The sequence below is a fragment of the Microtus ochrogaster genome, linkage group LG1 (assembly GCF_000317375.1).
Source record: "Microtus ochrogaster isolate Prairie Vole_2 linkage group LG1, MicOch1.0, whole genome shotgun sequence".
Lineage (NCBI taxonomy): Eukaryota > Metazoa > Chordata > Mammalia > Rodentia > Cricetidae > Microtus > Microtus ochrogaster.
Genome location: NC_022027.1, coordinates 52,102,968 through 52,114,557, shown reverse-complemented (window position 1 = coordinate 52,114,557; position 11,590 = coordinate 52,102,968). Strand labels below are relative to the sequence as shown.

At 42.2% G+C, this 11,590-nt stretch overlaps 1 protein-coding gene across 1 annotated transcript in view; it reads left to right on the top strand.

Annotated features, from left to right (window-relative positions):
* Positions 1-11,590, top strand: part of Wdfy3 (WD repeat and FYVE domain containing 3) — a 216,963-nt gene that overhangs the window by 72,289 nt on the left and 133,084 nt on the right. Inside the window, exon 4 of the mRNA XM_026785032.1 lies at positions 6,718-6,841. Coding sequence (XP_026640833.1) covers positions 6,718-6,841 — 124 coding nt within the window. The remainder of the gene's footprint in view (positions 1-6,717; positions 6,842-11,590) is intronic.

The window sequence follows — 11,590 nt, the reverse complement described above, 5'->3', positions numbered from 1 at the left end:
ATGTGTGCCTATGTAGTTGTGAAACTTTACATAGTGTAAAGGGATATTCCACAGCAGCCCATGTATGTGTGCCTATGTAGTTGTAAAACTTCCCGTGTGGGCTCCTCTGGCCTACATACCCACCCTGGCTGTGGATTTGGAAGGGCAGGCTCCTTACATGCTTGGGCAGGTGCTCTACCACAGAGGAGTTACGCTTACCTTCCTAGGAAATTCCCAAGTAGTGAAAAGATTGGATGTTATTTCTATACCATTATGACCAGTTAAAATATGTACAAATTATACTCATTGTGTGAACGCTAACAAGCAAAAATTACCATTTCCATCAAATCTACAAATTGAGAGTTGTTTAATGTTTGTCCATGTGCATGAGTGTTCTCCACTAACAGGAAGTATTGTTGGTGAATAAATGGCTCAGTGTGGCATTATGGCCAACAAGACTTCAGGAGCCATGGGTTGTGTTGGCCTGTGCTGAGTGCAGTCTTGAAATGCTGCCCTTGAGCTCCATCATAGTCCTGCAGGGCAGCTGCTGCTGTCCTGTCTCAGACCTCAAGATCACAGAAAGTCTGAGAACAGGGGAATAAACTTACTTGGCAATGTAAAAAATAATCTTTATGTCCAAGAACAAAATATCACAGAGGAAACACTGGGGATTAAGTTCTGCAAAATGAATAGGTTTTCATTGTCTGAAATTCCATAAGATGGCACTATTAATTATCATAGTATATCTTCCTCTTATTTTGAAATTAATATTTATGAACTTGATCCTTAAGAAATTCCACTTGCTTTTGAAATTATTTTCAGTTTATATTTGAGAAGTATCCAAGTTGAAGACAGTATCTAAATCCCTCAAGTGACCTTTGCTTTAAAATTGTTGGCATTAGACAGGGGCACACACGTTTAGATCCATATAAGAGAAAGACCAAAATTCAAACAGATGATCTTTTTTGTTGCATTTTATATCCATAGCAACTCATTTAAGAACTAATGGGGGTCAGTATTTAACAATTTTAGATGGTGACATATTTAAGAAACAAGATCTTGTGTATGTCCTAATTTCTTTTATTAGTCATATCTGTTTTTATTTAATGATATCATTCAATAATAATAATAACAGGCTGGGCTCCTACTTTATAAACACTGTTAAATAGCACCATTAGTTTCTTTTCTCTGAATAGGCCAAAAGTATTTAGTTCAAGTGCTAGGGAATTTTTCAGTATTTATTAGGTAGATATTAAAAATTAGCCTTTTAAGAGGGCACAGGGACTAGCATCCCCCTCACCAGTGTGAGAGCCTGGCTTTGATTCACAACACTGCTAACATTAGAAGATGATTAACTCATAAAAATAACCCTTGGGATACCAAGTCACCTGTTGTCTGGGTTTCTGTCCTCCCATCAGGTTCCACAGCTGTTTAGCCCCAAAGAAATCACACAGAGCTTTACATTAATCATAAACTGATTGGCTCATTAGCTCAGGCTTCTTATTAACTCTTATAACTTATATTAACCCATTATTATCTATGTTAGCCACATGGCTCTGTACCCTTTTCAGTGACGTAGTCAGTAACCTCTCGAAGGACAACAGTATGCAGCATTACAGGAAGCTGCTCTGACAAAGATTAGTAGAGAAAATATCCGGGATGCCTCTGGGGATCAGACTGACCCCGTATTCAGTCCTGTGCTCTTATCTTGGCATAGGTTAGCTTCACTGACCCTTAATTCTCTTAACTGTAAAGGGGATGCTACCAGCACCTGCTCTGTAAAAGTTTATTGGGACGTTAATGACATGTTAAACATTTGAACAGTGCTAGAAACAGTGTAAATCCTTGCTTCTAAGTCTAGTTAATCATTGAATGTGTTTCAAGGTGCTTTTGTTCCTTAGAGTTATTGACCTACTCCCAGTCTGGGTCACCAATGTCACAAGTTTATCATACAACCATTCTTTCCTGAGCTGAGTGTGCTAAGTCTCTCTCTTGATAGGAGGGGAATCCTAGGTGAACTTTTCTGTCCCACCAGCTGCTTCCCAAATAACCACACGGAGACTTATTATTAATTGTTAATGCTTGTCTCCAGCCAGCTCTTACAATTTAAATCAGCCCATTTCTATTCATCTGTGTGCTGCCCCAAGTCTCATTTGCCTCATCTATAAACTTCCCATGTTGTTTCTTGAGGGTCTGGCTTGAGAGTCTCCTGACTCCCTCACTCTGCCCTTCTCCCCAATAATCCTGCCTAGCCATCTGCCAATCAGCTTTTTAGTAACAATGAGAGCAACACATCTTCACAGTGTAGAGAATCGTGGAGGGAGGGAGGGAGGGAGGAGGGAGAAAGGGGGGGAGAGAGAGATAGACAGACCGGCAGATAGACAGGGAGACAGAGAAGACCTCAATCTCCTGCCTTGAAACTCCATGCTCTCTTTAAAAGACATTTACATGGTGGAGCTGTACCTGGGGAAGCGTACCTAGTGTTTATAGATGGAGCATTGCTGTCATTTACAGAGAGCATGCTTTTGCCAGGCAATGGTGGCGCACGCCTTTAATCCCAGCACTCTGGAGGCAGAGGCAGGCAGATCTCTGTGAGTTGGCAGATCTCTGTGAGTTCAAGGCCAGCCTGGTCTACAAGAGTTAGTTCCAGGTCAGGCTCCAAAACTACAGAGAAACCCTGTCTTGAAAAACAAAAACAAACGAAAAAAAACCACAAAAAACAAAACAAAACAAAAAACCCAAAGAACAGGCTTTCTTCTGCACGCCCTTATCTGTTCAGTTTTCCCAGACTGAGATCTCAGTTGCTGTGCTCCTCCTTCTTGCCTTGGTCCAGGCTGCCAGGCCTCTTGGTGCTCTTCACCATGATGTCATTTGCACAGCTCTGCCCTCTCTGTAGCATCATAGAGTGTCGTCCTTAGGGTCTGTGTCATCTCCTAGGTTGGCTTGTAGGAGTCTTCCTCCACACTAGATGCTGTGTCCCTCATAGCACATAGCTGTCTTCATTTTCAAGATTTTGTTTGTTTGTCTAAAACAGGCTCTCACCACGTAGCCCTGGCTGTCCTGCAACTCACTGTGCAGACCAGATTCACCTCAAACTCAAAGCATCATTTGCCTCTGTCTCCCAAGCATTGGGATTAATGGTGTGTGCTAACATGCCTGCTATTCTTTTTAATTATGTGTATATATGCATGCCCCCCCCCGTGCTGGAGTTGTAGGTGACAGTGAGCGTCCTGTCATGGGTGCTAGGAATAGAACTTGGGTCCTCTGTAGGCACAGCAAGTGCTCTTACCTCATTGAACCATCTCTCTAGCTTCTTAATTTTAATTTCAATATTTTTATTTCTATTTATTTTTAGTGCTGGAGATAGAACCCAGGGACTCATATTCTAACTGAATTCCCTATCACTAAGCTGAACCTCTGAGCCATCTCTCCAGCCCCGTGAACCCCTAATTTTAATAGTCACTGTTTTGCTTTCTGAAACAGGAGCTCTCTGGAGTTCTGAGTTCTGAGGCTATGGGATTATAGATATAAATCATAAAACTATACATTTTAAAATGTATAGTCTGTGCTATTCTTGTGTGTATATGTACGTGTGTGAGTGTAATTGTGTGTGTGTGTGTGTGTGTCTGTGTGTGTGTGTTAGTAGGGAGTGAACTGAGAATTAGAATTTTAAGCTAATTTCCTTAGCATTTGTCATCTGAATTAGAATATGAACTTGGTGGACACTAGAATTTAGTCTTCATTTACCTGTGAGTTCCCAGCTCTTAGACCACTGCTGGGCACGCAGTAGGAATTCGGCAAGTTTTTGTGAATGAATGAATGAATGAAGAGCAGTGCTGTTTCATTATGCTAATATCATTTGTGTAGAAGCCATGCTTGTTCATTTCAGAACATACTCCTTTCATCTTTTGAAAAGATTTTGTGATAGAAATTCAAGTTTGTATAAGTTGGATGTATTTTCAGAATGTTTTCTGTGCCTTATATGAAGACTTACACTGGAAGAAGTGGCTGTTTACTTAGAAACTTTCTTCTGCTCAGATAAATGAAACACTTTTTTTTTTTTTTTTTTTTTTTTTTTTTTTGTTTTTCGAGACAGGGTTTCTCTGTGGCTTTGGAGCCTGTCCTGGAACTAGCTCTGTAGGCCAGGCTGGTCTCGAACTCACAGAGATCCGCCTGCCTCTGCCTCCCGAGTGCTGGGATTAAAGGCGTGCGCCACCACCGCCCGGCGAAACACTTAATTCTTACAAGCAGAATATAGTATGCATCAATGTAATCTGTGTCTCAGGAATATTTATAGACACCTTCATTTTAAAATTACATGTTTATCCCTGAGTAGAGGTCAAAAATCATTAGTCGATACCTGAATTTCTATCTTTTCTTGAGTTTGTTATGGAATATTGGTCTTGCTGATATATAGCCCAGCTACTAAAAGTTACTTGCCACTTACTTACCTTATTGAAGGCCTGTATTCAGACCCACGTATCACCAAAAACAAAACAAACAAACAAAAAACAGAGCTATGGGTCTTATTTAACAGGCGAAAGATTTAACTGAAAGTACACATTTATCAGAGAGCCATAATGGGGGGGGGGCTGGTACAGAGTGCTGGCTGCTCTTGCAGAGGTCACAGGTTCAGTTCCCAGTCCCACCTGGCAGCAAACCATAGACTGTAATTCCTGTTCAAGGTCATCTGGGACCATCTTCTGGCCACATGGGCCCCAGGCAAACCTGTGTTTGCACACAATGCATGAACAGAAATGTAAACAAAACAGTTATATGTGAATAAATTAATTTTTTAAGTTTAAAAAACTGTAGTAGGAAACAATTGAGGAATTCTTTAAAAACAATTTGTTCTTTGAAAGCATAAAAATTCCTCCTGTGAAATTGACAGAACAGATTACTTCTTGACCAGAGCAACCTTTGCAGAATGGTTTGTTGTTAGTTACCACTTAATTTGAAACAGTATCTTTATAAGGATGTAGGAAACATCCTATATTAAAATGATATTGTGGGGGTTTCTGTATATTTTTCTAGACTCTGTGAAATAAAGTCTTATTTTTGTACTGAGAAGTCCAAGTACATACAGCATACACATATGACTGTAAACGGAGACTGCTCATTCATTTCCCAGCTGCCCAGACCTGAATAATCACACAGAAACTATATTAATCACAACACTGTTTGACCTACTAGCTCAGGATTCTTATTAACTAACTCTTATATTGTATTATTTTATATTCTACCACGAGCTTCATGGTTTGTTACCTCTTGCTGCTTGGGCAGTTCTATGGCATCTTCTTGACTCCACGGACTCTCTCTCTCTAGCTCTTCCAGCCTGGCTACATTCTGCTCTGCCACAGGCCAAAGCAGTTTATTTAATAACCAACAGTAATAAAACATAGTCACAGCATACAGAGGGGAATCCCACATCATATGACAGGTGCTGAGAAGTCCACATGAGTACATGTATGACAGGCGCTGAAAAGTCTACATACATGCATTCATGCAACATTTATGTATGATAGATACTGAGAAGTCCATGTGTACACAGCATACATGTATGGCAGATGGTGAGACCAATTGCAAATAGCATACATACATAACAAAGACTGGAAAGTCTACATACATACAGCAAGAATGCATGGCAGATGCTGAGAGGTCCACTTTGTACATGCTGACAGATACCAAGGCGTCCACTGCATACAGCATCCATCTGTGATGCATATAGGTCTTAGGGAGACTGAATGATGGACTTGGTGGAGGGCGGTTCACTAGGCTTTATCTTTTGACTCATTGAGTTTTTTTGGGGGGTGTTGAGTTTGCAGTTTGTGTTGCTCTGGCATTTTATTTGCTGGTTGGTGTTTGTTTTGCTTTTGTTTTTGAGACAGCAGACACTGTGGTTCAGACTGGCTTTGGGCTCTGGGCACTCATCCCAGATCCTCAGCTGGGGGTACAGTTGTGTGTACCCAGTCTTCCTTTACCAGTCTCTAGGTAGTACTTGCTTATAGGACAGTGTGCATATAAACACCAACTTAGGGAACTTCCCTGCAAATGCCTAGTGCGATGTTCGATTGGGAAAGAATGTGGGCAGATTATGTTTGCTGGCTTTATAGCAGCCGTTTGAATAGTAATAATTGTAAATGGGAAGTGTAGTGTTACAACAGCTTACAGGACAGGATTCCCTTTCAGCTGTAAAGAACATTTTAAAGAATTCAGCCTATCCATATGGCTGCTAAAATACGACTTCTTCTCTTATGGCGGTCCATCCTGTTCATCCCTTCTCTTCGGGAAGTCTACGCCAGTTTTTAAGAATTATTATTATAAAGTTCATTTGTCCTAAAATTTTATGAAAGACAGTTTGTTTATGAGCCTTCTATTTTTCCTTTATCTTTTCAAATAGCCTTATATTAAAAATGATTGTGGTTAGAATTTATTTTGAAATATCAAATAAAATGAAGGAATTCTCTGCTCAGTGTAGGTCTGTGTCTGTGTCTTCCCATAGAGCACCGGTCTTCCCTCAGCAAACCGCCCCCTTTCATGAGTTTTCAGTTTAGGCTTCCACAGGGAATGGTTATGTTTTCTGAAGTCTCTTAGTGGTGCTTTTCAGCTTGTTTAGTTAATCATATACTCAACCCATTCATACGCATGAGAACTCATGGCCAGGTATGCTCTTTCGGTTAATGCTTCTTATTTCAGGCAAAGGGACAGGACCTCACTAAATGCTTCTCTCATTTACAGGTTTTTGGAAACGCTCCACCAAATACTATGACAGAAAAATTTTCTGACCTTCTGCAGTTCACAACGCAAGTCTCGCGACTAATGGTGACAGAGATTCGGAGGAGAGCATCAAACAAATCCACAGGTAATTACAGAGGCGTCAGGAGCAGACCTAGGGAGAGGATGGCAGCTTGGTAAACTCTCTGCTGAAATGCAGTAGGGGCAGCCCAGCTGCAGGCACCTGGGCTTCAGCCACAGCCCTTCTCCACTGCAGTCACTGGTGCCTGCGGTGTCTAAAAGAACAGTTCTGCTGGAAGCTGCCCTGCGGGGCCACTGGCCCCTCCACTGCCACCCTGCCATCACCCCGCATCCTCTATACAAATCCTTAAACCGCGGCATGGTGTGCAAAGCCAGTCTATGATCTGACGTCACGTGTGTACTCGTCTCCTTTCCTGGTTCCTTTTCTTTCTTTTGATCAGAATGAGCTGTTGCAGGCTGCAGAGTTGACCGTGCTTTTGTTTCTGTTCTTATCGTGTTCCTCCCAGAAGGACAGTCCTTACTCAGTTTGCCTAAACTCAGCCTGGTTAAGTCACACTTCCTTGATGAAAAATGCTCATGATTTCTGCAATCAAAACATTTTTTATTTTTCCAAACCATTCTTGTGTTTCTTAGCCTCATGAATGGTGCGTGCATGTGTGTGTGTGTGTGTGTGTGTGTGTGTGTGTGTGTGTGTGTACATGCGCACGCGCGCTTGTGTTATACCATAAGCGCCTTAAGAACTGTTGTAGTTAGTTGTTTTTTTCAGTTTGACAAAGGTACTGTCCTGTGAGGTGAGGAACCTCAGCTGAGAAATGCCCTCACCATGTGGCACTCAGCACGCAGAGTTAAGGCCTTTGGGGCATTTTCTTGATTGATGATGGATGTGGGAGGGCTCTACCCACTGGACGCAGTGCCACCTGGGCCTGTGTCCTCGGTTGGTATAAGAAGGCAGGTTGAATAGACCCGCATAGAGCATTCCTCCATGGCTTTTGCTTCAGTTGTCTGCCTTGAGTTCCTGCTCCTGCCTGACTTCCCCCAGTGATGGACTATGGCCTGGAAGTGTGGGATAAAATAAGCCCTTGGAGTTGTTAGGCCAGTGAGGTTATTCTACAGGAGCCCAGGGTGAGGAGCCAGGGTCAGCTGGGACCGTCTTTTAGCATCAGCCCTCCTTCTAACAAAAAGCCTTAGTTTGGGGCAGAAACTGGTTCCGTGAGTTCGGAGTGAGGGTGTCTTGTTGAGTTATACTCTTGTTGACTTGTGTCTTCATTAAAGAAGGATTTCCTGGAAAATTATTCAGACTCTGCTTAAAAAACATGATATCTGTTGGCATTTTGGAAGCCAGCACCAGGGAAAGGAGGAAGGCTAGGAACCTTCAGTATGTACACTTCTGCTTCGTCCCTGCGTGCTGGTGGGTTTTCTGCTGTGTAGACAGCTGTCTTCTCACCCTGAACTCAGATGGGAGAGCCAGCCCTCAGGACTTTTCTAATGTGTGTGCTCGTCCCATTGTGAGGGACGTGTCCTCACAACCCCTCTCCCCCTGGTTTCTTCCCAGGGTCCCATCTGTGTATAACGTCACAGTTGGCTCGACAGCTCAGACCACAGCAGTGGCGCTAAGCACATAATCTGAGATGTCTGTCTGATCCCGAATCCGTTACACATGTTATGCAGTCTTGGAGTAATTAGAATGTCTTTTTTTTCTCTCTTTTCTGTTTTTCAAGACAGGTTTTCTCTGTAACGTTGATGCTTGTCCTGGAACTCACTCTGTGTATCAGGCTACCCTCGAACTCACAGAGATCCGCCTGCCTCTCCCTCATGAGTGCTGGGATTAAAGGCGTGCGCCACCACTGCCTGGCAGTTAGAATGTCTTTAATTGAGGATTAAATCCATGCATGGTCGGTGGTACAATAAGTGGATTAATACTTGCATTTAAAACCAAGGTGGCTTTGATTACATTTGCACCTGAAATACGTCTAATGAGAGGGTCAGTAAGCCTGTCTGACCACATTCCCTTCTGCGCCCAGGGTGGAATCGAACCCTCTTGTAGTGCACACTCCTGGTCTAGTTAACTCCAGCAGAAAGGAGGATTTGTTGTGTGAGATCTGTGTGGCTGTAGACAGATGGCGGAAAGGGAAGTTCTGTCCCGTGTTTGCTGCTGTCATTGCGCTTTCTCTCTCTCTTGAGTGACACCCGCAAGTAGAGGACAGTTCCGAACTTTGCTTCCACGGGCTCCACCTTCATCCTTGTTCTGTCCTGTGAACACCTGGACTGTCTGTGGAAGGACACTGGGCTGTGTTCCAGACTTGTTTTCCTGGCTCCCTTGAAGATTTTATACCCAAGCTAATCTTCTCGATGAGATGACAGATGTCTTAAACAGAGTGTGTCTCACTCTTAATTACAGTAATAGTTATGCAACTATTTTAAGTTTTAATTCTGAAGTATTTATAACCTCAGGGGACATTGCAAGAATGATACGGAGAATCTCAGGACACCTTCATTGTTCCCCACTGTGACATCTTTTTATTAAGGGACTTTAAGGTATATGGTTATCATGTTTCGTAAGTCCATATAATACTGAGATTTAACATTCTTAATCTTATTTAGAGATTTAAAGATTTCACATTTGCGTGTTGCTTTCTCACTTGTGTGCAGTAATATCTTCAGTTTATTGCAAATGACTTTGCTGTATGCAAGAGGCCACAACTAAACCCAATAGTGCAGTTCCCAGTGGCACCATGCTAGTGATGGAGAGGCTGGTGACAGTCACAGTCCTCCAACAGCGCGGTTAGTGACTTGTAGGGAATCTAATTAGACAACCCAGCCTTTCTTTCCAGACAGAAAAACAGTGTGTGGTGCTGTTCTCCAAGGATTTCAGAACCACAGCCCCTCAGGTGATACCATCCCCAAGGTGTGCACATGCGGTAGGTAAAAAGAAGCAAGAACAGAGTCCGTGAAGTCTAATACCGTCTTCCAGCTAAATTTACAGATGGCTTTTTTTTTTGAGGGCCAGGCCTTTCTAGGGCTTTGTTTCTTCATCAGTAAAATAAATATATGAAGCACCATTGGAAATGGCACTGCTGTCAGTGGACTTCACAAAGGGAATGGTGGATTTCATGTTTGTCATGAACACATCTCGTGCTCTCTTGCTCTGGATGTTGGCTTCTGGCACTCATGTGTGTGACAGGAACTTACATCTGTCTTAAGGCTGTGCATATTGTGTGCCTACTTGACCTAATTTAAGCTCTTCTGACTCCATGTTTCCTTTCCTCTTGGTGTTTATCTTGATACGCAGTGGAAAAGTTGGCACATACATCCCATGTTGTAGCTCAAGAGATGAGTTAACTAAAATGTGTCTTCATTAACTCTAGAGCCCTTAACTCAGCATTCAACTTATGTTTGTTAAATGTTATGGAAATTAAAAGATCCTGACACAATGTTTGTGACCAGAAGTAAGGAGTTTGGTCTTACACTGAGCCACGGCCTCAGCCCAGACAAAATGTGTTAAAGATGCCATAAATGAAATCTATGTTTCCATGAGCTGTTTTCCCACTTAGGGTGAAGGATCCCTTTGCTTGACTGTAAATGCCATTGAAATTGGAAGGTGAGAGTAAACAGTTCTTCCACATTTGTTCATGGTGTGAGGATTTAATTCATGTTGTTGCTGAAGAGCTATTATTTTTAATATGGTGTGGGTGTGTCAGGTGCATGCACATGAGTGCAGATGCCTTTGGGGACCGGAAGAAACATCTAAAGCCCTGGAACTTGAGTCAGAGGTTCACAGGTAGTTGTGAGCCATTTGAGGTGGGTGTTGTAACTGAACTCAAGTCTTCCAAGAGCAGTGTATGTAATTATCCACCAAGCTCTCTCTCCATCCCTGTTAATTCATTCTGTTAGCAAAGTTTGGGACATCCCTTATATCAGCCAGCCACAACTTGTCTAGACCTTCATGTCTGTTCAGGTATGTAGCTCCCAGTCATGTACCAGTTGCCCCATACTGTCCATACTTGGGTCTTTCCTGCCTCCTCAAAAAGCGAGTGTTAAAGGTCTTCAAAGGACAAATGAAGGGATCTACTGACTTTGTTCTTTTGGGTTCAGTTTCATTTTCTATTTATTTGGCACACTGACGCACAGAGCATGTAGGTGTGTCTGCTAGGACATTGCCTGTCCCTCTGTCCCTTGCCCTTTTAAATGATGAAGAATTAATGTTCACTGTAAGACAGAATATATAAAAAACACACCATTGCCAGGCATGGCAGAGAGGTCAAAGCAGAAGAATATTGTGAGGGGGGCTAGTCTGGACTGCATGAGAACATGTCTCAAAAACAAACAAAAACAAAACAGGACCAACAAGATGGCTTGATTAGTAAGAGCCTAATGACATAATTCAGTGTGTGGAGACTGTGGTGGAAGGAGAACCAGCTTCCCAGCGTTGTCCTCTAGCTCCTGTTCCTGCTGTGTAAGCTCTTGCACACGGGCACATACACACATCATAACCATAATGATGGAAATAATGATTAAAAAACAAAACAGACTTTATACCCTTTCAAGTATAAATGCTTATCATTGTACAGATAAATATAAACCAAAAGTATTAATAGTTAAAAATCAAAAGTGCGTTTTATGTTTTAGTTTAGCATGCTGTATTAGTATCTGGCAGTCTTGAATAACCGTGGGAAAACCTATTTGACCACTTTTCTAAGTTAATAGTGAGCATCCCAGATGTATTCCCAATCTGTGCTTGTCTCTCGACTTTGGTCCTCTCTGCCAGGAAAATGACAATGCTTTGAGTTTTAAAGTTGATTTAGTTCTTTAGAAACCTTTTTCTCCTCTATGAGTATATAGGAGACATTAACCAAAT